This window comes from Cetorhinus maximus, chromosome 26 (genome assembly GCF_964194155.1).
Source record: "Cetorhinus maximus chromosome 26, sCetMax3.hap1.1, whole genome shotgun sequence".
NCBI classification, from domain to species: Eukaryota; Metazoa; Chordata; class Chondrichthyes; order Lamniformes; family Cetorhinidae; genus Cetorhinus; species Cetorhinus maximus.
The window spans coordinates 11428997-11456674 of NC_135904.1; the positions used below are offsets into that span (position 1 = coordinate 11428997).

Here is a 27678-nt window from a genome sequence, read left to right on the forward strand (position 1 = left end):
CATTTGCCCACATAACCATCAGGCACCCCTTAACATGGGTGAACTGAGGGAATCAGTGTAAGAGATAAGGCAACAGGCTGCCTGGCCATCATCTTGGCCTGGAAACAATATGTGGACGTTCAGATTTCTCAGTTTAGGGAAGAAAAAAAAAAATCAGATGCATTTTAAATAATGCACACATTTGTTTTATCCAGTAATATTTGGATTTAATTCTCAATTTGGCCAGATTATTAGGTGGCTTTAGATCAATTGGACCCCTAAGTAACAGAAGTCCTTATCTATGGCAAAGCAGAGTCACCAGCTTCACAAGACTGTAAATCTCTGAAAACACCATGTTTGTTTCAAATGAGTGTTATTTTCCATTACAACCCCAACTTTCACAGATTATAACAGTAGCTTGTATCAGGACTGGGATGAGGTGAGAGAGAGCAGCGCTCAAAGAAGTTCAACGATCATAAGCAGCTATAGGTCTATATTTCAATAAATGATATTCATTCACAAAACGGTTGTTCCAGTCACAGTATAAATTGATAATCATTTAACCTGGGTGAAGAATAAAATGATGTATACTGTCAAAATTAAACAGAAGCAATGTATCCACATTATACAGTAACAAAAACAACAGCACAGACCAGTCCAGCTGAGAAATATCACTAACTCAGTTCTATAAAGGATATATACTGGAAAAATAGTTTCTTTCAACTGCATTAAGCAGTAATAAAGTACAGCAGGAACCCAATGCAAATCTACAAACTACATTAGTTTGTTGCAAAAAGAAAGCACTTAGGTTAACTTAGTTAAATTAGAACTGAGACTTGGCCAGCCAAGTAACACTATCAAGGAAACTTTACACTGTAGTTGGTTTCAATCTGGAATCACAAATTGCCACTGAAATTACACCGTATGGAGAATTGCTGAACGCATTCATTTGGAAACTGCTTTGTCGGGCCATTTTAATGGCAGCATTAACCCTTTAATTTTAAATGGGTTACACTTTGTTGGGAGGGATTTCATACAAATCGGTTTATGCACGGATGTGCTAATGGTTGTGCAACATAAATTCAAGGCTTTCCAAAGAGAAATAATAAATTGCTGGTGCGCATATGAGATTTTTCTGTGTCAAATCCAGATTGTTGGAAACTTTTTCTCATACAAACAATCATTTCCATTCTCCTGCTTCCAAGCTATCGTACTAAAGACAGGGTCCCTGAAATTCAGCAGGAAAATATTATTCCGATTCTCCAGCAATCAAATTAATTTTTGGGTATAACATTTGAGAGAGGGGACCCACTCCATTTTATTTCCAAAGGCAGCAATGGCCTTAAGGTAACGATCACAAGCTTGGACACAAGCGCCTGGTGATCTATGGTCCCTTCTTTCCCTGCCCCTTTGCAGCAAGGGACAGAGACACACTGGGGCCATTGCAGAACTGCCACACTGTCAGGGTGTATATCAAAGCAGGGCTGGTGGGGGGCAAGAGGAATGAATCTGATCATAACGAAGCAGGGGAAAATCAGAGCTCAAGTTTTGATAAGATGGGGGAAAAGATAAAAACTGCAAATGCTAGAAATCCAAGATAAAAAGCCAAAAATATTGGGGAACTACAGCCTTCTTACAAGCTGTTGGGAGAAGTTAACTTTCAGCTGTCCTACCCTGCACCAAGAGTTCTGACTAAGGATAAGCACCTCAAAAGTTACAAAAACAGAAAATGCTGGAAAAACTCAGCAAGTCTAACAGCATCTGTGGACAGAGAAACAGAATTAACGTTTCGAGTCCCTATGACTCTTCTTCAGAGCTCTGAGGAAGGGTCATACAGACTCAAAACATTAATCCTGTTTCTCTGTCCACAGATGCTGCTAGGCCTGCTGAGCTTTTCCAGCATTTTCTGTTTTTGTTTTCAGGTTTCCAGCATCTGCAGTATTTGGTGTTTACCTCAAAAGTTCACCTGGCTTTTCCCTTTTTAAGTCTCAACGCAGACATACCAAGTTCTGATGTTTCCTATGCTCGAAAACAGTCTCCACGTCGCAAAAATAGAGGAGTGGTGGAATCAAGATGGCCTTTTTTGAAAAGCAACTAAATTTTCCAGGAAGCCAATTCACAAAAAAATAAACAAAACAAAATGACAGCTACAACTCTCCAAACGCCGACCCAGATGTCAAGGGCCAGACTGCTCTGCTGCGCTAAATTACCATGGCAAGCCATCATTACATATGGTACATAAAACACAAAAAGCAAATTCCTGCAGTGCTGTTTGGCATTGCAGTTCTGGACTGAATGTAAAAAAAAAAAAATTCTTAAATTTGTTACAAGTGTGGAAATCTTCTTGTGGATTCATAACTCATGGGACCCCAGAAACCCCACCCGGCGAAATGAGTTACACCTTTCGTCCTTTTTTCAAAAAAAAACCAAAAAAATCTTTCTTACAATGGTCGTTGAATTTTGCATCAACTTTTCACACTCCAGCTCCATAAATGCCATGACAGAGTACAATGTCAGTCCAATATCATGTGGAATCACAGGCTCTACACCTTAAGTTGGGAGGGGCAAAGCATATCTTTGTAAGTCCAAAATTCCCCGGGTAGTCAAGTTTGGGACGTGGCCTACGTAATTGGCGACGGATGTTTGCATTTCGACAGGTGGCAGCAGATGGGAACTTTGCGTCAGTCCGCAGAATTTATTTTGTGATGCTCCAATAAGCTAGACTGCTTCTTACGCTCCCGTGTTTAAATGAAAACCTGGAATTGCTAACAAGTAGGTAGATGGGAATTGGAAGTGGGTTACATATATAAAAAGGGCGGAAAAAAAAAAAATGAAGAATTTAAAGGCCACTGGGATAAATGCTACAGCAAAGCTTCAAGTAGTCTGGCTACAGCTTTTAACACAGCAATAGTAAATATTTGGCCTCCGGAACTCTGCTAGCAAACAAACTCTTGCCGCATCCGAATAATTTGCAACAAGGCAGCTTGTACATCTTCATCCATGTGACCCTGAAAACAAGAGCAGAGAAAGGGTTACAGTTTTTTTCTCTCACACCTAGGCTATTTTCTTAAAGTTAAAGATGGAGGAAACGAATAGGTAAGAAAATTATACAACGCAGAAAGGGGGCCATTCAACCCACTGTCTCTGTGCCAGCTCTTTGAAAGAACTATCCAATCAGCTCCATTTCCCTGCTCTATCCCCATAGCCCTGCAAATTTCTCTTTTTATTCCCTTTTGAAAGTTACTATGGAATCTGTTTCCACCACCTTTTCAGGTAGTGCATTCCAGATCACAATTCGCTGCGTCAAAAAAATGCTCTTCATTCCCCCTCTGGTTCTTTGGCCAACTATTTAAAATCTGGTTGCTGATCCTCTTGCTAATGGAAACATTTTCTACTTACTTGCTCCATCAAAACCATTTCATAATTTTGGACCCCTTTATTAAATCTCCTTCATTGTCTCTGTCCTAAAACAAATAATCCCAGCTTCTCTAGTCTCTCCACATAACTGAAGACCTTTCATCACTGCTACCACAGTAAATCTCCTCTGCAGCCCTCTCAAAAGCCTGGACATCCTTCCTAAGACCTAGAATTGGACAATACTCAAGCTGAGGCCTAACCCAGGGATTTATGAAGGTTCTGTTTAATTTTCTTGCTTTATTTGGGACATGTTGAGGCATAGGATAAAGCAGAGACAGGAGGCATAATCTTCACTGATGGTCATAAGAACATATGAATTAGGAGGAGTAGGCCATTTGGCCCCTCAAGCCTGCTCTGCCATTCAATAAGATCATGGCCGATCCAATTCTGGCCACAACTCCACATTCCGCCTACCCCCAATAACCTTTGACTCCCTTGTTAGTCAAGAATCTATCTATCCCTGTCTTAAAAATATTAACTGACCCCGCCTCCGCCGCTCTCTGGGGAAGAGAGTTCCAAAGACTCACGACCCTCAGAAAAATTTACATGTACATACATTGCACCTGTTTCAGCTAAACAAAAAAGTGACAGCCATTTGCTGACTCATTCCTCAGGGAGATGCCTTGACCAATCAGGGTCAAGCTGCCTGGTTTAAATTTCAAACAATGCTCGGCAGCCAATCGTCAGTCACCATCAGTGGTCCATTCTCCAGGGCAACGCCACTTAACAACCAATCGGCACTCTCTTCACAAAGAGTATAAATTGTCGTTTTTCCCTTATTGCTATTCAATCGAGTGTCTTGATGAGTTTAAGGTGAAAAGCTTCAACGTCTCTTTTTTCAGCAATACTCAAAAATTTCTTCTCATCTTTGCCTTAAATGGGAGACCCCTTATTTTTGAACAGTGTCCCCTAGTTCTAGTCTCTCCCACAAAGGGGAACACCCTTTCAGCACCCACCCTGTCAAGTTCCCTCAGGATCTTATATGTTTCAATAAGATCACCTCTCATTCTGCTAAACTCCAGTGGATACAGGCCCAGCCTGTCCAACCTTTCCTCATAGGATAACACCTCTCCCCACCCCATCCCAAGTGTCAATTGAGCGAACCTTCTATCTCGCTGAAAGAAGTTTGAATATCCCATCACATAGCTTGACTGACGCATCTTGTCTACATCAGCATCTTACCCAGAGCTCAACTACAGGCAGAGAGAAGCCTGAACATCTCAGACCAAAGAAAACCACATATGACCAATGGTGAGAGCAGCTGGTAAACTTTTATGTCAGTTAAGCATAACGGAACAAGGGTTCTACAAACCCTGTTCATTGAATGGATTAACAGTTGACAGCAGTATTCATCAACCTTGCTGAAAAACTTAATCATTTCAGAATAGATTGCGAATCTTTTCATTAAATGGGAAGCGCCCTATGAAACAAGATTAAACAAAATAACCGACCTAGTTCTTTTGTCTGGGTTACTGGGTGTTTACTTTCACGTAATTTCTCCTCCAGTAGTAGTTGTTCAACCTACCTGGGCAGCATTGAGCAGGTGTGTTCGATAGATTGCAATGACCTCTCGGTGTTGCCTGTCAGCATCCTACAGAGAAGGGTAAAGACGGAGGTGAAAACCTGGCAAAACTTCAAAAAGCATCTGGTTCAATATATGGTCCCGACCCCAGTGCAATCGCCTCATTTCTTAAGAAATGTGAACCAACAGCCATTCACAAAATGTTTGAGAACAAAGTCATATGATGCGCATGTGTCAGTTTCAGTTGTGGCTCAGTTGGTAGCACTCTCACCTCTGAGTCAGAAAGATTATGGGTTCACGTACAATTCAAGGACAAAAATCAAAGCTGACACACTAGTACAGTATTGCAGGAGTTTGGCACGAACAGAGGTGCTGTCTTTCGGATAAACAGAGGTCCTGCCAGCCCTCTCGGGTGGATTTAAAAGATCTCATGACATTATTCCAAAGAACAGCAGGCGAGTTATCCCTGGTGTCTTGGCCAATAATTATCCCTTAATCAACATCACCAAAACATATTCTCTGATCATTATCAGATTGCTGATTGTGGGAGTTTGCCATGTACAAATTCTGCAGCCATCTCAAGGGACAGATGCTGGTATTACCATTGATGCTCACATCACAAGAATTAATAAATGAAAAAAAGAGCCTGGAAGACTGTGTTCTCATGGGCATGCAGCACAGATAGAGGTACCTGAGGCTATGCAGCTGAGAGCAACCAAACTGAAGGCATCTTCATGAAGTATGTTGAGAGATGGGAGAGACTGGGACTGTTTACTCCAGAGAAAATATGGAAACAGAAGGCCATTCAGCCCCTCAAGACTGTCCCACCATTCAATTAGATCATGGTTGATCTCTATCTTGACTCCTTTTACCTTTGTTTCATATCCCTTGATATTCCTACCCAACAAAAAATGATCATGCACTGTCTTGAAAGCTCTAATTCATCATCAACGGATACAGCCTTTTGGTTACCACTAACTTTGTGAAAGTCTGCTTCCTGATTTCACTCTTATTGGCCTAGCTCTAACTTTAACATTAAGTGGCGAGAGGAGAGAGAGAGAGAGAGGAGAGAGAGGAGAGAGAGGAGAGAGAGGAGAGAGGGGAGAGAGAGGAGAGGAGAGGAGAGGAAGAGAGAGAGAGAGAGAGGAGAGAGAGAGAGGAGAGAGAGAGGAGAGGAGAGAGAGAGAGAGAGGAGAGAGAGAGAGAGGAGAGAGAGAGAGAGAGAGAGGAGAGAGAGAGAGAGAGAGAGGAGAGAGAGGAGAGAGAGAGAGAGAGAGGAGAGTGGAGAGAGAGAGAGAAGAGAGAGAGAGAGAGAGGAGAGAGAGGAGAGAGAGGAGAGAGAGGAGAGAGAGGAGAGAGAGGAGAGAGAGGAGAGAGAGGAGAGAGAGGAGAGAGAGGAGAGAGAGGAGAGAGAGAGGAGAGAGAGAGGAGAGGAGAGAGAGGAGAGGAGAGAGAGGAGAGGAGAGAGAGAGAGGAGAGGAGAGAGAGAGAGGAGAGAGAGAGAGGAGAGAGAGAGGAGAGGAGAGAGAGAGAGGAGAGGAGAGAGAGAGAGGAGAGAGAGAGAGAGAGGAGAGGAGAGAGAGAGAGGAGAGAGAGAGAGAGAGAGAGAGGAGAGAAAGCGAGAGAGAGGAAAGAAAAGGACAGACTGAGAAAGGCATATAAATAATGATTGCATTTTGAAAGCACCTGTCATAACCTCAGCATGTCCCACAGCACTTAATAGCCAAAATATAGTCAGTCGTATCATAGGACACACTGTAATCAAGTCAGCAAGATCCTACAAATAACCATGTGATTAAAAAAGATCATCGGTCTTTAAGTGATATTGGTTGAGGGATAAATGTGGTCCAGGACACCTTGTCTTCTTCAAACAGTGTCCATGGGATCATTTACACCCACCCAGGAGAGCAGGCAGGGCTTCGGTTTAAAGCTTTACCTGAAAGCCAGCACTTCCAGCAACGCAACACTCCCTCAGTGCTGCAGCGACGAGATATTTGGAGGAGTGCCAATTGAGGGATGTCAGTTCTGGGGCTAGAGTCTTCTCCACTCCTGTACTGTCCCAGGCTCTCGAGAAAGCGCAACAGGGCGTACTCAAATTCCAGTTGTTGGAGATCTTTTACGATGATGCTCATGAACGGAGAGATTTTGGCCACTCACTAGCTCGATGGCTTTCCCCACAAGCACTCACGCTAAATCTCCATCAACAGCAGCATGAGGTCTCAGTGCCGTTTAACTATTCCTGCAACACTTGACAAAGGGAGTTTGTCTCTGATCTCGAGTGCATGAAAGATTCTGTGATCCTGGGGGAGGGCAAACACACCTGCAAACACATTCTGAACAGGTACAGAAGATGCATTACAGAAATTTGATATTCCTCTGCTGTACATCAAGTTGAATACCAGAAAAGGATTAATTGCTCTTTAACCCCGGGCTCTGAAAATGTGCAAGCGCTGTTTAATTCATTCAATATTTGAAATGTAACACCTTAGGAGGCAAGCTGATTAAAATTTAATGATTTTAGTTACATCCTTATGACTTAAATAAACAATGTACTGGAGGCAGATTGCTGCGACAAATTAAAACTGCAGTCAGCATACAAAGTAAGCAATTTAAATATTGCTGAGGAGAGAGTCATGCTGCACTTTAAAAACATGCCTCGCTCTTCAGCAATATTCAAGTTCTGTATTACCCAGTGACTGTTTGAATGCAATTTAACCCAACCTTTCAGATTATCGGAGTCTTAATTAAAAGGTTACAGCTGGCAGAGGAGGGGTAGAATGGCTCCCCTCTCTTTTCACCTCTCGGTTGACTGCGACAGGTGTTTTTTTTCCCCCCAAGGAGTGTGTGCTTTGGGTGTTTAACTGTTTCAGTGCGGTGACTGTAAAAGGCACCCACAGACAGGTTTCCTTGTAAGTTTTAAAAGAAAAGGAAACAGTATTTATTGAACTTAACACCCGGTTATGCAAAAATAATCTTTAAAAAAAATACTCCAACTCTCATGCACACAGCAATCAAGAGGTTCACGTACACACAAGTTACAAAAAAAGGAGGGCAGGTGAATGGTTTATGAGTCCCAAAAGAAAGTCAATTATATATGGATGGTGTATATTGATGACTTGGACAGGTTCAGACTGGGTTTGACAATCTTTCCGGATTCTGCACCGAGATGATTTTATATGTCGACGGACGATTTCCGTCTTCTTCTTCTGGAGTCAGCAGCTGCTTGGTTTATGTTAAAGATGCTGCCTGTGGTGTTTGACTGGTCAGAATACAGGCAGGGCACACTTGCAGACTGGCTGGAAAGGGAGAGAAAAGGGGCCACGAGTTGTCTTCTTGCTGTCACCAGCTTGAGGTCTTTCTTCCCTCTGATGCTGGAAGTGAGTGTGTCTGTTCACAAAGGACTAGCTTGCTGTCACATGGCCTTCCTTCACAAACTAGCAAGTTACCAAACTTGGTCATAACAATCTACATTGGAGAGACCAAACGAAGACTGGGTGACCGCTTTGCAGAACACCTTCGGTCTGTCCGCAAGCATTACCCAGACCTCCCTGTCGCTTGCCATTTTAACACTCCACCCTGCTCTCATGCCCACATGTCTGTCCTTGGCCTGCTGCATTGTTCCAGTGAAGCTCAACGCAAACTGGAGGAACAGCACCTCATCTTCCGACTAGGCACTTTACAGCCTTCCGGACTGAATATTGAGTTCAACAATTTTAGATCTTGAACTCCCTCCTCCATCCCCACCCCCTTTCCGTTTCTTCCCCCTCCTTTTTGTTTTTTCCAATAATTTATATAGATTTTTCTTTTCTCACCTATTTCCATTATTTTTAAATGTATTCCACCCATCGTTTATTTCACCCCACCCCCACTAGAGCTACCTTGCTTGTCCTGCTCTCCACTCTTAATTAGCACATTTTAGATAATATCACCACCTTCAACATCTCTCTGTTCTTTTGTCTGTGACATCTTTTGGTTATCTCCTCCTATCACTGCTTGCTTGTCCCAACAATGCCCCCACCACCTCCCCCCCCCCCCCCCCCCGCCCCCAACCCCAAACCAGCTTATATTTCACCCCTTTCCTATTTTTACTTAGTTCTGTTGAAGGGTCATGAGGACTCAAAACGTCAACTGTTTTCTTCTCCACCGATGCTGCCAGACCTGCTGAGTTTTTCCAGGTAATTCTGTTTTTGTTTTGGTCATAACAAGCTCATTTCAGGACCATTGTTTAAAGTGATTAGATTTAAGGTGGTCGGTGAAGCCCCCTTCAGCCGGGGTCCATTGTCTAGAGTGATTGAGTTTAATCAATCACTTGGTCGTCATCTAACTGAATAACTAGATTATGTCTGAATGTCTTTGGAGTAGTTCAGGAGATGGCAATTCACACTCCCTAAACTTATTCTCGTGGGTGGGCTAGCCCCATTTCTGTCTGATAGCCTTATAAATTTTCAGGCGTAGATGTAAACGTTTGGCCCTTTTGAGACTCACGAATGTTTTAAAAACTTCACTCTGTCACTTCAGCTCACTAAATAAACAAAGTCTTTTTTTTACACAAAACAGGGTTTTATGCAAAAGTGACAGGTACAACCAATCATGTGGCAAGAAAAAGCACTGTACATGCGGGAACTGGAACTCCTCAGGACATAATTCCAACAGTTACTCCAACTCCAAAGGAGTTTGCCAGCACCTAATTAATATGCAGGGATCTCTCTGGGTGCTCTGTACAGTTTGAGAAGACGCGAACAGAACATGTGAACAAACTCTGGTCAACTTACAGCCAGCTGTTGCTGCAGGTCTTTGATTTGAACCTGGAGGGCCTCCAGCTGCTGGCTTGGTCTCTTTGGATTATTGGCAGAATACGAAAGCTGCGACAGGCCGTTCAAAGCCTGCTTTAGCCTCTCCACATCATTTAACAGCTCGGTTATCTATGAAAGGGAGGAAAAAAATATTACAGTTTTGTCATTTTGCATACCAAGGGTTCATATCACAAGGCAGAGGGGAAGGAGAGGTCTAGGTTTGATTTGGAATCAAATACACTTGAAAGCCTTTGAACAATTCACTGGGGCTGAAAAGAAAGACTTGTGTCTATAAGCGTCTTTCACAATCACGGGTCATTCTAAAGTGTTTCATGGCCAACGAAGTACCTTTGAAGTGCAATCACTGTGATAATGCAGGAAACGAGGCAGTCAATTTGCACTTCGCAAACTCCCCCAAATAACAAGTGGGTTAGCTGTGGCTCAGTTCATAGCACCCTCGCCTTTGAATCAGAAGGTTGTGGGTTCATGTCCCACTCCCGGAAACCAAGAACTGTGAATGTACTCGAAAGAGTTACATGCGATCTGTTGATAACTCGAAAGAGTTACTGACCAGGTCACTTTTTTTTTTAAAAACTGATGTTAACCAATAAATATTGGCCAGGACACCCAGGAGACCCCTATGCTCTTCTTCGAATAGCATCATGGAATACATCTCTTAAGGCAGCAGACAGGACCACAGCTACACCTTCGTCAGTGCAGCACTCCCTCAGTACTGGTACTGGGAGTGTGTGTCAGCCTAGATGGTGTTCAAATCTCTGGAATAGGAGTTGAGAAACAAGGAATAAATTGCAAATATGGTTGGGTTTAACAACCTTTTCCTCCAAGTGCTCAAATTGCAAATATGAAAAATAATGCTGACTGACTGAGTTCATACGAAGGCGGAGGTGAAATGTTTTGGAAACTCATCCTAAAAATAATTACTGGCCATTTCATTCAACACATGCTCTTACTCTTCCCTCAATTTATTCCCCAGGCATCTTAGCTACTTGAAACCACACATTGTCCCTTTAGGTGAAAGAAAATCTTGCTGAGCACCTCAACATCTTCCTTAGCTTAGCACTATTACCATACGTGCAAACAGACCAGCTAAGAGAAAAACACACACACACTCACTGCACACAAGACAACAATCGTTGCAGGAGGGTGAAACCCCTTTCTCTCACCAGGCAGTCAACATCCTATCATGGTGCAAAGAATCAATTTTCTTGCAGTATTCCAAAGCAACAATGTGGTCTCCAATTACTCCCAATGTTTCAGTAATTTTATTTTGGTAATGTTAATATTTGTTCAGCATGAAACTGCCTGGCCTAAAAACAAAGTGTGTCAGCTCAGGAAGAACAAAGATAAATAGAATTTACAGGACAGAAAGGGGTTATTTGGTCCAACTGGTCTCTGCTACTATTTAAGCTCTGCATGAGCCTCCTCCCACTCTATTTACTTCATCTCATCCTATCAACATATCCTTCTGTTCCCTTCTCCCTCACGTGTTTATGTAGCTTCCCTTAGCTTAAACACATCTATTCACCTCAGCCATGAGGTAACAAGGTGCACATTTTAACCATTCGCTGGCTAAAGAAATTCTTCTTTAATTGTTTATTGGTTTTACTAGTGGCTACCTGATATCTATGGCCTCCAATTTTGGACTTCCCAAGTGAAAACGTCTTGTTGAAACATAAACTAACTGCTGACTGGCAAGGAGGAACCCCACCTCCCCCCAGTGCCCAAATGTTAATGCAAGCCACCATTCCTTTTATTCTACCTTGTTATCTTTAGCCTCAATTTGTTTGGCAGATTCCTGAATACTTTTTTGCAGGTCACAGATCGTTGCCATGGATTCATCATATTTATTTTTAAGTTCCTTAATTTCTTGTTCAAAGCTGAAGGATCTCGATTGGAAAGTCTCCTTTTCATCTTTCGCTGACAGTTCTTTCTCTTTGGCACGTAATACTTCAGTACACATTTGCTCCTCCTTCTCTTTCAACTCTGCCAAGTCTTTGTTTAATGAATTTATCTGAACCTCTAATGAGCTCTTGACTGCTTCATGCTCTGATAAATCAAATGCTTCTCTCGCTTTCAGTTCTGTAATCATGCTACTCATGGCTTCAGTATCTGCTCGCAGCTTGGAAAGCTCTACAACCTTTCCTTTCAATTCCTCCTCTTTTTCATTCAATTGGTTCTTCAGCCTAACAATATCCATGTCCATCTTCTCTTTCAACTGGGTATGCTGCAGAAGTGGTAGAGAACTCTTCTTCTGATTGTCTAATTGGAGCTGCAAGTTTTCTACTTTATGTTGCTCCTGTAGACAAGAATTCTTCATCTTCTCTTTTTCCTCCTGCAGCTCCAAAACTCTGTTATTCAGTGATGTTTTCATTGTCTCAAACTCTTCAGCAGGAATGTACTGTGACCGTATTCTCTCTTTTAATGCCTGGATATCAGATTGCAGCCTGGCATTTTCCTCCTGTGATCTTTCACTTTGCAGTTCAACATCTGCATACTTCCTCATCACTTTTTTCACATGCTCATCCTTTTCACCCATACCATTAACAAACTTGCTTTCCATCTCTTCGTATACATCTTTGGAAATGTAATGCTTTTCCAAGTCTTCTTCCAAATGCCCAACTGTTTTCTTCAGCTCTTCAGTCTCTTTCTTGTACTTCTTGGCTTCCTCCTGGAATATAGAGCATTCCTGACTCTTGTCTGCCAATTGCACCTTCAGTTCTTTCAAAGTGACATTAAATTCGTTTTGCTTCTCTTCGTAATTTTCCACAGGAACAAACTGCGACTTGAGGGATTCTTGTAGCATGTGAAACTCATTCAACAAGTTTTCCTTTTCTTTGCGAAGCTCAATTGTTTCTTCTTGAGTTTTCTTGTAATTCAGCAGAGTCTCATCGACTTTGTTCCGCTCTTCCTCCATTTTGGTGTTCAAGGTAGTCTTCATTGCTTCATGCTGCTGAAGGGTTATGTACTCTTTTTGCATTTCATCTTGAAGGTCAATTAGCTGTTTTTTCAACTGTTTATTTTCTTGTTCACCTCTTGCCATCTCACCCCGCGCTTCACTGTATTGCTTTGTTGCTACTGATAATTCCAACGCAGCTTTTTCTGAAGTAGTATTTAACATCTTTTTTAACTCCTCATGTTTTTCCAGAGGCACATATTGATTCTTCAAAGCGTCTTTCAAGGTTGCAAGTTCTTTGATTATATGTTCTGCCTGCTGTTGTGCCTGGCTGTATTTCTGGTTGAGTTCTTCCAACTCCCTCTTCGATTTACCAACAATGGAATTCAGAGTCGTTATTTCCTCCTCGTGCTTTTCAGGAGATACATACCAAGTCTTCACGTGATTCAGATTTTCACTTATTGCATTCTTCTCAACATTCAACCTCTCTGTTTCTTTCAAAGCCTCCTTGTATCTTTGTGACAACTCAGAAATGTGTTTGTTCAGCTCCTGAACAGTTTCGTTCATTGAAGACTTTAGCTTATCATGCGTTTTCAAAGGTACATGCTCTGCTTGAATCTTACGTTTCAAGTCTTCCAATTCGGTTTTGATATGAACATTTTCCTGTTGAATCGCTTCATTTTCCTTTTGCAGGTGTTGCTTCTTTTGGGCTATATCAGATAGCGTTCCACTCTGATTGTCAAAGGAACTCTTTAACAACTGATACTGCTCAATCCTCACACACGCAGCTACCTGAGCCTTCTCTCTCTCCAGGCCCTTCTGCAGTTGGGCAACTTCCTTCTGAGCTCTTTCATACTGATCCCTCCCTTCTACCACCTGTTGTTCCTTCTCTTCCAAACTCTTGATGAATGAATTCCTCATATTCTCCAACTCTTCAGCTGGCACACACTGCAATATCTTCCTTTTCACGTTCTTCAGTTCATTTTCCATTCCGATCAGCTTTCCCTCCGCTTCTTGCTTCTTTTGCTCTGATGTAGTTAAAGCCTCCTGAAGACCCCTCACCTCACCCTTGTACCTATCCACTTCCCTAACCTCAGCCGCTTCCTGTATTGATAAAACACCAAGTTTTATTTGGTTTTGGAGCCTCTCCACCTCTGCCAAAGCTTCCCCGTGTTTTGATTTCACATCCCTCAGCTGACTTTTAAGCTCCTCCACTGCACGATTGTTTCCTGCAGACCCTTGTTTCGAAAGGTGGTCTTTGAGGGCGGTGACATGGGCTTGCAGGAGCTTCACTTTTCCTTCCGATTCAAACATTCGCTTCTGCACTTCACTTAAAGCATCCTCCAGCTGTTTTATCTGCTCCTCCGATTCCTGCTTCACACGGTTGCATTCGTCCTTTAAGACTTCACAATGTTTATTCCTTCCCGACAGCTCCAGCTTGAGGGTGCTCATCTCTTTCCTCGCCGTCTCCAACCTTTTTCTCGTCATCTCCAAGTCCTTCTTCAAATTTTCACTCGCGTCAGATGAGCTTTGACCCGGTAGTAAAACGTCACTCGATCCAGCTGCCGATTTGGAAGAATGCTGCAAGAAAAATCAACATAACCGTTACTAAACGCCATAAACTAAACTAGACTTTGAAAGGCTAATTTGTCAATTTTAGTCAGCAATAATTATAGAAGCAATGCCATGGACCTGAAATTCTTAAGAAAAAAAAACAGGAGGTAAGCTTTTCCTTCATAATAAAACTGCTCACCAACAAAATAATTTCTGAGAATCTGATTTTGGCCAGATCAGTAATTACAAAGCAAAATAGTAATTTTTTTTTTTTTAAAAAGGAGCATTTTATGACCTTTTGGGGCACTGACGTACTAACCTCTCAATGATGCACTTCCTAAACGGAATGTTTGTGTCAGTATTAACTTCTTTACCCCCAGCCCCCAAATAGAATTTCTTTTTGTCACATTCCAGTCCTTTGGGCACCTTCCATCTCCTTCCATCCCACCATTGGCAATCATTCTTTTAGTCAATTGGGTCCGATGTTCTGAGAGTTGCCCCCCCCACCACCCACAAGGCCTTTACCTCTCTGTTATTTTCTCAGATTTTAAGAATCTCCCCTAAAGCCCAACTCGGTATCTTTTAGTCATCTCGCGCAGCCAATCCTTCTTTGCTGTTCTGGAGTACCTCAAGACATTTATCTAGGACATACACTTGGCTGTGGAAACATACAACATCAGTTACTGCCCCCCGCACTTTGCTTTCTCATACAAATAGTGAGCAGTGTGCTAGCCTCGCATATGCTTAGGAAGCAGATGATCACAGTAACCACAATCCCCCTAACAGTAACCACAATCCCCCTAACAGTAACCACAATTCCCCCTAACAGTAACCACAATTCCCCCTAACAGTAACCACAATTCCCCCTAACAGTTACCACAATTCCCCCTAACAGTAACCACAATTCCCCCTAACAGTAACCACAATTCCCCCTAACAGTAACCACAATTCCCCCTAACAGTTACCACAATTCCCCCTAACAGTAACCACAATTCCCCCTAACAGTAACCACAATTCCCCCTAACAGTAACCACAATGTAGGAAAAAGTATACAAGAAGAAATATTTGATGCTTGTGATAAAGGGACGGCAATAATCATGGGTGATTTTAATCTACATCTAAACTGGAAAAATCAGATTGGCAGTAGTAGCCTAGATGAAGAATTCATAGAATGCTTTCAAGATAGTTTCTTAGAGCAGCATGCTCTGGAACCAACCAGAGAGCAGGTTACATTAGACTTGGCATTGTGTAATGTGGCAGGATTAATTAATTATCTCAGAGTAAAGGTAGCAGCGACCACAATATGATTGAATTTTACACCCTGTTTGAAAGGGAGAAGAGTGGGTCCAAGACTAGTATTTTAAACTTAAATAAGGGCAACTATGTGGGGTTGAAAGCTGAGCTAGCTGAAGCTAACTGGGATACTAGGCTAGAGGATAGGTCAATAGAGAAGCAGTGGCAAAAATTTAAGGGGATTTTTCAGAATATTCAGAGCAAGAGTATTCCTACTGCAGTGAAAAAATCTAAAGGGCAGACCCACCTTCTGTGCTTAACTAAAGTAGTTAGGGAAAGCATTAAACTTAAGGAAAAAGCATAGAACACCACCAGGATGAGTGGCAGATCAGATGATTAGGCAGAATATAAAGAACAGCAGAGAATGACTAAAACGTTAACCAGAAGAAAGAAATTAGAGTATGAGAGGAAGTTAGCTAGAAATGTAAAAATAGATAGCAAGAGTTTCTATTTAAAGGTATTTAAAGAGGAGGAGAGTAGGTCAACTGAATGCTGGTCCTCTAGAGTGCAAGAATAGGGAGTTAATGGTAGATAATAAGGAAATGGCAGATGAAATGAAGGCTTCTGTCTTCATTATAGAGGATACTAAAAAACATTCCAATAATACTGTAAATCAGGAGGTGGAAGAGAAAGGAACGTGGTGAAATTACAATCACTAGCGAAGCCTTATTGAGCAAACTGTTGGAGCTGTGGGCTGACAAGTCTCCAGGTCCAGATGGACTTCATCCAAGAGTCTTAAAAGAGGTGGCTAATGGGGTAGCAGATGCGTTGGTGTTAATTTTCCAAAATTAGCTAGATTCTGGAAAGGTTCCATCAGACTGGAAAGTAGCAAATATAGCCCCTCTATTCAAGGAGGGAGGGAGGCAGGCAGAAAACGGGAAAGTGTAGGTCAGTTAGCTTGACATCTGTCATGGGGAAGATGTTAGACTCGATCAATAAGGAGGTTATAGTTGGGCACTTAGAAAAACACTAAGTAATCAGGAAGAGTTAGCATGGTTTTGTAAACGGGAAATCATGTTTAACCAACTTATTAGAGTTCTTTGAAGATAAAGGGCAGCCTGTAGATGTACTGTACTTGGATTTTCAGAAGGCATCTGATAAGACGCCACATCATAGGTTATAGCGGAAAATTAAAGCTCATGGTGTAGGGGGTAACATGTTAGCCTGGATAGAGGGTTGGCTGGCTAGCAGAAAACAGAGTAGGCATAAATGGGTCTTTGTCTGATTGGCAGGATGTAACGAGTGGAGCCCTGTAGGGGTCTGTGCTGGGGCCTCAACTTTTTACAATTTACAACAATGACTTAGATGAGGGGAGCGAAGGCATGGTGGCTAAATTTGCAGATGATGCAAAGATAGGTAGGAAAGTATGTTGTGAAGAAGACTTAAGGATTTGCAGACAGATATAGATAAATTGAGTGAGTGGACAAAAATCTGACAGATGGGAGTACAATGTGAAGTTGTTCACTTTGTCAGGGAGAATGAAAAAGCAGAGTATTACTTAAACAGAGAACGACTGCAGAATTCAGAGGTGCAGAGGGATTTAGGTGTTCTCGTGCATGAATCACAACAATTAGTATGCTGGTACAGCATGTAACCAAGAAGGCTAATGGAATGCTATCCTTTATTATGAGAGGGATTGAACATAAAAGTAAGGATGTTATGCTTCAGTTATACAGGGCATTGGTGCGCAGTTTTAATCTCCTTATTTAAGGAAGGATGTAAATGCGTTGGAGGTGGTTCAGGGGGGGTTTACTACACTGATATCTGGAATGAGCTGGTTGTCTTATAAGGATAGGTTAGACAGACTGGGCTTGTTTCCACTGGAGTTTAGAAGAGTGAGGGGTGACTTGATTGAAATATATAAGATCCTGAATGGTATTGACAAGGTGGCCGTGGAAAGGATGTTTCCTCTTGTAGGTGAGTCCAGAGCTCGGGGGCACTGTTTAAAAATTAGGGGTCGCCCTTTTAGGACAGAGATGAGGAGAATTTTTTCCCAACGAGGGTTGTGCAACTTTGGAACTCTCTGCCTCGGAAGGCAGTAGAAGCAGGGTTGCTGAATATTTTTGAGGCGGAGGTAGATAGATTCTTGTTAGGCAAGGTAATCAAAGGTTATTGAGGGTAGTTGGGAATATAGAACTCGAAACACAAATACATCAGCCGTGATTTTATCGAATGGTGGAGCAGGCTCAAAGGGCTGAATGGCCCACTTCTGCCCGTGTGTTTGTATGTTCAGACAGGAAACTGTTAATGCAAAGTAACAAAAACTTGAAATTTTTCCTATGCTCCTGTGTTCTTTCAGACAAATATTTGGACACAACCAAAAGGCATTTATCCCCAAGTGATTACTTTGTGAGGATGCTCACTGTAAATGCATTTACTATGGCTATGGGGTTAAATGCCAGAGGTCACAAGTGAATTAGGATTAAGGAGGAAACTGCAGGCAGCAATTTTCAACCCAAAAGATAATAGACACTTCAGTAATAAAGCTGGGATGGCCAGTAAAGTGAATTGGTTCGAGGAAGCATTTTGATGCATTTATAGAGAAAGGAATGTCGAGATGAGGTAGGTAGTTGGAAAAGATGAGTTTGTTGTGCTTATGGTCTTTAAAAAATCTCCATGTTCTATGTACAGTGTATGCTGGAAAGCTATATCTTAGTAGCAGATTGATCTAGCCTCAAGTTATGTTTGAAACATCAGACTACAGTAGATTGAACTTAATTACCTTGCTGTTTAGCATTTATATTAACTAGAGCATGGGATTCCTTCAGCTTTAATAAGTCAGGTTGTTAAAATCTTTTAGTACTGATTGGCTTTTGATATCAGTCTCAGCTTGCCTTTATTCCCTTTTCAGACCTTTACAAAGACAGAGGGAACATCTCCAGGGTATAAATCACCCTCAGAGTGACCACTAAAGCAGTCTTTGATATATATAAATTTAACCTCACACTACAAATTAAGGAGGAAAGTTACAAACACCATTTATTCCATTGGAGGTGACTCAGTCAGTTAATTCTCTCGCAAATGTTGAAGTGTAAACACTTGTAGCAAGAGAACTGTGCTTGAGCAAAGAAAAAGCAACGAGGATTGTTTATGTACTCTGAGGAGCACAGCAAGAAACTCGATTGATATAAAGGTTAATTGTTATGTAAACCCATCGTGTAAAATGGTTACTGTTCCCTAAACTCTGCACCGCAAATCTGAACAAATTCTTCCCCCAAAAATTTAACTCAACAAAAATCACCAGCTTCACCAGCCGAATCAGAACATAAAGAGAGGTGAAACCTTAGCTGCTCCTATCCTGATAAGAGCTACGCCTGAATCAGTGTGTCGCTCCCTCAATACTGCACAGAAATGTCAGCCTAAATTCCCGTGCCCAAGTCCAGGAATAGGGTATGGATTCACAACCTACTGACTCCAGTAAAAACAAGTAAAATATATTGAACTATTTCAAAAATTCAGGCTAACGCCCCATGAACTTCACACACAACGCTGTAAGTAATCATGATCAGCCACTTTCTAGTGGAATGATGGGAATGACGCAAAGCATCCTGTACAGTAGGCTTGTCCAACGCCAGCCCACTGGCCACATGCAGCCTGCTCTGCCCTCCGCCCTGACCACCTGCCCTGGCCATGGAGCCACTCTTCAAAATGGTGGTAAATGTGAAGACTCTGCACAGAACTGGGGCGCCACAAGAAGGGGGGGGGGGGGGGGGGGGGAAGAGTGCACGCAAGGGGGGAGTGGGGGAGGGAGGGAGACTAGAGCGCGCAAGACGGGGGGGAGAGAGCGTGCAATGGGGGGAGAGGAGGAGGAGCACGCACAGGGTTCTCAACCCCAACAAACCAACACAAACATTGGGTGAGGGTGAGTGTCTGAGCATCCTGAGTATGGGAGTGAGCTGGACACACAAACACTGACCCTCTCGCACTCTAAGGATCATTTTTTTATTAATAATTCTTTTTTTCAACTTATCAATATATTGGTTTGACGTTGCTTTATTTTTGCTCAGCAAGTTGCTTCTGCTCTTCATCCCTCAACTTTTTTGTTGAAGTTCAGGTTTAATGTGCCAAGCCTTAACATTCAGAAATTCACTCATCAGCCCCTTAAACAAGAATAAAAATTGAAATGTGGACCCTTACGCGAAAAGTCTGGACAAGCCTGCTGGACATCTTCATAATTATTTGCTTGTCTTGAAGAGGCCAATTTAATGTGGGAGGTGAGGCTTTAAAAGAATCCGCAAAGTCAAATGAAACAAAGGAGAGAATTCTCCCCACCGTGGGAGGGGGGGGTGCCGATCGGGTCCGCACCGCCATTTTACACCCGCCCAGCGCTCCCTGTGCGGTGGGAGGGGGAGGGTTCCCTGAGTCGGGAGTGCGCATGCACGCAAAAGAGCACAGAAATCTCACAGGAGGTGAGATAAGTTTTAAAAAAGAAAAAAATTTTAAGACATGTCCCCTCATGTGACAGTGTCACATGATCTGGGACACGTCAACGACCTTTAATGAAAAACTGTATTTGATTCATAAACCCTTCACGAAACCTCATCCCGCCCGTGGCTGAAGTTCCATGAAAAATGCGAAGGCCACCTGAGCTCTTCGCCTGCCCCCCACCAACCTTAAGGTTGGATGGGCAGCTTTCTCAATAGCCTTAATTAGTTAATTAATGGCCTTAACAAGCCTTTGACAGTTCGGTGGGCACACAGCCGACTCGGCTGCACGCCCGCTGAAATGAAAATCTAAATGATGCGCAGTGACATCAGGACACACGCCTGACGTCACCCCCGCAACGTTTTACGCCTCGGCGAGCAGGCCCCGCCCCCGCTCGCCAAGCTGGAAAATTCTCCCCAAAATATTGGCAACTATAATCGATTTATTTTAGTCATTCCAAAGTATTTACGAGTGCTGAGCCTGTCGCAGAAGGCAGACCCAGTTTCGAGGGGCTGCAAAACCTGACCATGTTTTAATTTTGAGAGCCTCGGGGATCGGCTTCTCGAGCATTTCCTTCCCTTGCCTCTCCCCTCGAAACTGCAGTTCATCCGGGAATCTACTGCTCAAATCCCTACCACACAACCATTATCCACGCCCTCAGGTAAACTATTAAAATCATCTTGGGATTAATGGCCATCTTCTCCATTGATATTCAACATCCTCATTCAGTGAAACTTGGCAAATCCTTCAAGACCAGCAAAAAAAAAAGACAGAAACATCTGAACTTTTTTTTAAATTTAAAATGAAGGATACTCAAGACAGTAAATTTTTACATAATTGCCACTATAAGTTATTCATATACATAAGTCACAAAGGCAATTACCTGTAACTCTGCACCAGGGAAGCTGGCCTGCTTAATAGTCATTTCTTCTTTCGCTAAATTTTTTACAGGAAATGAAACATAAAACAAATATTTCAGTATCCACAGAGCCATTTTCTTCATTAACTCAATCTGCTCCCGAATATTCAGACATATGGATCATTTAAAATGAGCAGTACGATGCGATATAAAGTGCACCCAAGATTAAACAATAATAATAATAATCTTGTACCATGAGGAAACAACATCATTTGCACTGAATTTCATTAGCCCAGAAGGGGTGCCGAGAACTCATTACACATTTTCTTCAAAAAAAATAAACTGAAGCAAAACCATCATTAGGCAGCAAATTAATTCTCAGGGAATCATGATTCTGCAGCAGGTTGGAGCCTGACACTTCCCTTTTGGAATCTGGGTTCAAACTTAACCCAGTTTCAAGAGATGAAAAAGTCTATATTGTCTGCTGGCTGTAAGGGACTTGTATTTTTATAGTGCCTTTAATGTAGTCTAATGAGTGAAGGGACTGCAGGGAAGTATCAAACAAAATCTGGCAAAGCCAGAGGGCACAGATTTATTGTGATTGCAAAAAGATCAGAGGTAACATGTAACAAAACTATTTTTTCCTTTACAAGTAATGAGTGATTAGAATTTGCTGATAGAGTGGTGGAAACACATTCAATAAGCTTTCAAAAGGTATTTGGATAAATACTTGAATAAATTGGAGAAGAACCTGTGAGTGAGCCGAACTGAACTGCTCATCAGAAGAGCCAGTGCAGACTTGATGGGCTGAATGGCTTCCTTATCTGCTGTATTATTCTATGCCATACCTAACTGGACATTCATTGCCAATCTCACTTGAAGAGCTCATGGGGGTCGAACTTAGCTAAAAGCAAAGTGGGTGTGGGTGCAGGTGCAGTTAGGTGTTGAACTTTAGAGATAGGAGTTTAGATGTATCGTTGGGGCATAGTGATTCCTTGACAATTGCCAAAAAAAAAATTTAAATTGACGCACTGTAACAGAAAGAGTGCAGATGGAAACTTCTGATGTGCTTTAAAAAGGCGTTTGCAATAGAAGTCTGAAAACGTTTAAGCCCTTTCTGAATTTGGATGATCAGCAACTAGTTGACAGATAATAACTTCAGAGACCACCTGTCATTATTTCAGTCCATTCACATATCAACACTTCACCTGAGACAGCACAAGATAATGCTGAACATGTCGATAAACACAAAAATTAAAGCGCACTTAATTAAGCTCAGCAACAACTGGCAAACTTAGAATTAATCAAAAAAGGTAAGGCTACTTGAAATTACAAGTATGATAACCTAAACAAAGTTAGGGTTGCTTTCCCTGAACAATCAACATAAAATACACAAAATCATTTTGGAATGAAACAAAATCTTGAAATATTATCACTGCTCGATCTCTACACTCACAATTAACCATTCATAACTCAGATACTGATAAAGGAGCATCAAAGCAACCAAAGGACTAAAACGCTAATAAAAAACCAAAATAATGCTGATGCAGAGGATCGGAAATAAAAACAGAAAATGCTGGAAACACTGAGTGGGTCAGGCAGCACCTGTTTGTGGAGAAAAAACACAGTTAACGTTTCAGGTTAATGACCTTTCATCAAAGCCTTTCACTCTGTTTTTTCTCTCCATAAATTTTGCTTGACCTGCTGAGTATTTCCAGCATTTTTTGTGAATGAACAGGTAGCACTTGAGGTTGAGGGCATTAAGCTTCAAGGTAAGGCAGGGGCTTTACAAATATAGGGACCTTGAGATATTTACACCATGTCCCAAAACAAGATTTTTGCTTAAGAATCACTCCCTTACATACATCATTTTCACATTTACATACTGAAGAATGGCAGCCTAGCTAAACCAAGTGAGATATGCAAATACATTCAGATTTATCCCTATAGAGTTGTCTATCCAACATTGCATTTCTTTGCTGACTACTTCAAATGTAAAATTCTTGACCACAACAGAATGATACAAGGTCATGATTTATAGAGGTACTTAACAAGTAAACTGATCTCACCTTTCACCATTGGGACACCAGCAGTCATCTGTTCATATGTACGCTCGCTCTAATTAGAAAAAACAAAGTTTCATTAATAATTACATGCAAAAGGATCTTACAATGATTCAACAAGAATAGCTTGCATTTATACATGAACATTAATGCAGTAAAGTGTCCTAAGGTGCTTCACAGGAGCATCCTATAGCCAAATTTGACACATAAGGCAATATTAGGGCAAAGATTTGGTCAAAGAGGTTGCTTTTAAGGAACATTTTAAAAGAGGAGAGAGAGAAAGGTGGAGGGGTTTAGGAGGGGAATGCCAGAGCTTAGGGACCAGGCAGCTGAAAATACAACCACCAATGTTGGAGCAATTAAAATCAGGGATGCGCAAGAGGCCAGAATTGGAGGAGTAGCAGCAATTTAAGAGGGCTGTAGGTCTGGAGGAGGTCACAGAGATTGGGAGGGGTGAGGCCACGGAGCGACTTGAAAACAAGGATGAGAATTTTAAGATCAAGACATTACTTAACTGGGAACCACTGTAGGCTAGCAAGCACAGTTTAAGGTTAAGGCATGGCAGGACAGCTCAGCCAAGCTGAGAATGCCTGTCCTGTGACACGTGGGAAGTCATGGACACTTCTCAGACGAGCCATGTGCAGGAAGTGTCACCGGCTGCACAAGCTTGAGCTCCGCGTTTCAGAGCTTGAGCAGCAGCTGGAGTCACCGAGGTGCATCCGTGAGGCAGAGAACTACGTGGCTAGCACATTCAGGGAGGTGGTCACACCACAAGTTAGGGGCAAGCCAGAGGATAGGGAATGGGTGACCGCCAGGCAGTTCAAGAGAAACAGGCAGGAAATGCTGGAGTCCCCAGAGATCCCGCTCCCTAACCAGTTTTTCATTCTGGATATCGGTGAGGGCAGCAAGAGCCAAGCCCATGGCACCAGGGGTGGCCCAGCTGTACAGGAGGGGGAAGAAGAAGAGCGGCAGGGCAGCACTGATAGGGGATTCTTTAGTTAGGGGAGCAGACAGGGGTTTCTGCGGCCATCAATGCGACTCCAGGATGGTTTGTTGCCTTCCTGGTGCTAGGGTGAAGGATATCACAGGACAGCTGCAGGCCATTCTTGTGGGGGAGGGTGAACAGCCAGAGCTCATGGTCCACGTTGATACTAACAACATAGGTAGGAAAGGGGATGTGCTCCTGCAATCGGAATTTGGGGAGCTACGTGGAAAATTAGCAAGCAGGACCTCTAAAGTAGTAATCTCCAGATTTCTCCTAGTGCCACGTGCAAGTGATGCAGAAATAGTAAGATAAGACAGATGAATGCGTGGCTGGAAAGGTGATGCAGGAGGGAGGGCTTTAGATTTCTGAGGCACTGGGGCTGGCTATGGGGGAGATGGCACCTGTACAAGCCGGACGGGTTGCACCTGAACAGAGCTGGGACTAAGTTCCTTGCGGGTCGATTTGCTAGTGCTGTTGGGAAGGGTTTAAACTAACTTAGCAGGGGTATGGGAACCAAGAGAGAATATTAGAAAGTAATACCGGGGGCACGGAATGTTAGGAGAGGCATATAGCACTAAAATAGAGAATAGTAAGTTAATAGATGGAGTCAGAGTAAGGGAGCAAGTAATAAAGTCTAAAACAGGGTTATACTGCATGCATGTGAATGCAGGGAGTATAGTTAATAAAACTGGGGAGTTACAGGCACAGATTGCCATGTGGGATTATGATGTTGTGGCGATAACGGAGACCTGGCTTAAGGAAGAGAAGATCTGGGTGCTAAACATTCCTGGTTACAAAGTGTTCAGAAAAGATAGGAAAGTGAAAAAAGGAGGAGGGGTGGCATTTTTGGTTAAGGAGAGTATTGCAGTACTGGAGAAAGGATGTGTCAGAGGATTCAAGGACAGAATCGATTTGGTTAGAGCTAAGGAATAAGAAGGGTGAAATTACATTGCTCGATATAGTATATAGACCACCAGCTAGCGGGAAGGATACAGAGGAACAAATCTGCAAGGAAATTAGAGAGAGGTACAAACATTGTAGAGTAGTTATAATGGGGGACTTTAATTACCCATATATAGGCTGGGATAGTGGTAGTGTAAGGGACAGTGAGGGACAGACATTCTTAGATTGTGTTCAGGAGAATTTCCTACAGCAGTATGTGTCCAGTCCAACAAGAAAGGAGGCACTGTTGGACCTGGTTCTTGGGAATGTGGTGGGCCTAGTAAACCAAGTGACAGTGGGGGAACATTTAGGGGACAGTGGTCATTGTATCATAAGGTTTAGGATTATCGTGGAAAAGGATATTGGTTGATCCAGAGTAAGAATAATCAACTGGCAGAAAGCAGACTTCAATGGGGCAAGAACGGAGCTGGGCCGGATTGATGGAACCAAAGGTTGGTGGGAAAAACAGTAGTGAACAATAGGCTATCTTCAAAGAGGAGATGGTTTGGGCACAGTCAAGGTATATTCCCTCAAAAGGGAAGGGTAGGACAAACAAATCCAGAGCTCCCTGGATGACAAAGGAGATGGAAATTAAGTTTCATGAAAAGTGTGCTTACGACAGGTGTCAGATAGCAAATACAATTGAGGACCAATCTGAATAAAGAAGGTTCAGAAGGGATGTGTAAAAGCAAATACGAGAAGCAAAGAGGGAGTATGAAAAAAGACTGGCAGCTAACATATAAGGAAGTCCCAAAGTATTCTATAAGCACATCAATAGTAAAAGGGGGAGTAGGACCAATTAGGAACCAAAAAGGGGATTTACACATAGAGGCAAGAAGTATGGCTAAGGTGTTAAATGAATACTTTGCATCTGTCTTTACCTACAAGATAGATGCTGCCCAGGCCATGGTGACAGAGGAGGAAACTCAATCACTATAAGGGTTTAAAATTGATAAGGAGGTGGTATTGGATAGGCTGTCAGTGCTTAAAGTTGATAAGGCACCGGGACCAGATGAGATGTATCCAAGAATATTGAAGGAAGTCAGAGTGGAAATTGCAGAGGTACTGGCAATAATCTTTCAATGTTCCCTGGATTTGGGGGAGGTGCCGGAGGACTGGAGAATTGTAAACATTACGCTCTTGTTCAAAAAAGGTTGTAAAGATCTGCCCTGCAATTACAGACCAGTCAGTTTAACTTCAGTGGTGGGGAAACTTCTAAAAACAATTATTCAGGATAGAATTAATAGTCACATGGAAAAATTTGGATCGATTCGGAAGAGTCAGAATGGATTTGTTAAAGGAAAATTGTGTCTAACTAACTTGTCAGAGTTTTTTGAAAAGGTAACAGAGATGGTTGATGAGGGCAAAGCCATTGATGTGGTATATATAGACTTCCAAAAGGCATTCGATACAGTGCCACACAACAGACTTGAGAGGGAAGTTATAGGTCATGGGATAAAAGGGGCAGTAGCAACATAGATACAAAATTGGCTGAGGGATAGGAAGCAGAGAGCAATGGTTAATGGGTGCTTTTTGGGCTGAAAGGTTTGTAGTGGAGTTCCCCAGGGGTCGGTATTGGGACCCTTGCTCTTCCTGATGTATGTAAATGATCTCGATCTTGGTGTGCAGGGGAGAATTTCAAAGTTTGCAGACGACAAAATTTGAGAGAAGTGTAAATTGTGAGGAGGACAATGTGGAACTTCAAAAGGACATTGACACATTGGTGGAGTGGGCAGATGGGTGGCAGATGAAGTTCATGCGGAGGAGTGTGAGGTGATATACTTTGATACAAAGAATATGGAGAGACAGTATAAAATAAAGGGTACTATTCTAAAGGGTGCGCAGGAGCAGAGAGACATGGGTGTATATGTACATAAGTCATTACAGGTGACAGGATAGGTAGAGAGAGCTGTTTCTAAAGCATACAGGCTTCATTAATAGGGGCATAGAGTACAAGAGCAGGGGTGGTATGTTGAACTTATATAAGACACTGGTTAGACCTCAGCTGGAGTATTGTGTACAGCTCTGGGCATCACACTATAGGAAGGATGTGAACACACTGGAGAGTGTGCAGAAGAGGTTTATCAGAATGATTCCAGCGATGACACACTTCAGTTATGAGGAAAGATTGGAGAAATTCGGACTGTTTTCCTTAGAGAGGAGAAGGCCGAGAGGAGGCTTGATAGGAGTTTTCAAAATAATGAAGGGCCTGGACAGAGTAGATAGGGAGAGACTGTCCCCGCTCGTAAATGGATCGAGAACCAGAGGGCACAGTTTTAAAGTGTTTTGCAAAGGAAGCAAATTCGAGGTGAGAAAAAACTTTTTCACACTGTCATGAAGCTATTAATGTATATATTACTGGAAAATACTTTCTTTTAAAATAGAGGTTTAGTCTGTGGGTGAGTCTTAATTGGATTAAAGCCAGCTAGTCTGGGTGCTTTGATGTGTACTAGTTTTGTATAAACATAGAGAGAGAGTGCATTTGCTTTTTGAATAGTGCATTCAAGAAGTGGGGTGAAAACTACCACCGAGCTAGCAGATACCAAGCAATATGTTTATATTGCTATTAAAACTGGTACAATGAAAGAGGTTTTATTGTTAAAAAGTGGAGTTCAAAGAAGCTGGTGATACAATGAGAATTTACATTCAGTGGGCTGTGCTATGTATAACTTCAGCAATTGTGTGTGTGTAGGGCAGAAGCAATGTGAGATCAAAAGCAACTGTGAGCCTCAAACTGTCTCCACAGGAACCGAAGTGAAAAGAACCTCATTTTGAATTCATAAGGTGAAAATGCTTTGCCTAGTGTCTGGTTAAGTATATGGGTTGCTGTTGCCTTAATGGAGATTAGTTTGGGAATTTGTTAAAAGTTATGATCGTAGTAATTTATAGCCATGTGTATATATTTAACTTGGGTAAATTAATAAAATGTTTC

General features: G+C 42.3%; 1 protein-coding gene across 5 annotated transcripts in view; it reads right to left on the reverse strand.

Annotated features, from left to right (window-relative positions):
* Nucleotides 1–457: 457 nt before the first annotated feature.
* The window catches only part of uacaa (uveal autoantigen with coiled-coil domains and ankyrin repeats a), a 159107-nt gene continuing 131886 nt past the window's right edge, over nucleotides 458–27678 (reverse strand). For all 5 annotated transcript variants that reach the window (XM_078530097.1, XM_078530102.1, XM_078530098.1 and 2 more), the window contains 6 exons: nucleotides 22826–22874; nucleotides 20781–20833; nucleotides 11492–14206; nucleotides 9691–9840; nucleotides 4922–4987; nucleotides 458–2987 (listed from right to left, as the gene is read on the reverse strand). In XM_078530097.1, coding sequence (XP_078386223.1) covers nucleotides 2916–2987; nucleotides 4922–4987; nucleotides 9691–9840; nucleotides 11492–14206; nucleotides 20781–20833; nucleotides 22826–22874 — 3105 coding nt within the window. In that variant the 3' untranslated portion in view covers nucleotides 458–2915. The remainder of the gene's footprint in view (nucleotides 2988–4921; nucleotides 4988–9690; nucleotides 9841–11491; nucleotides 14207–20780; nucleotides 20834–22825; nucleotides 22875–27678) is intronic.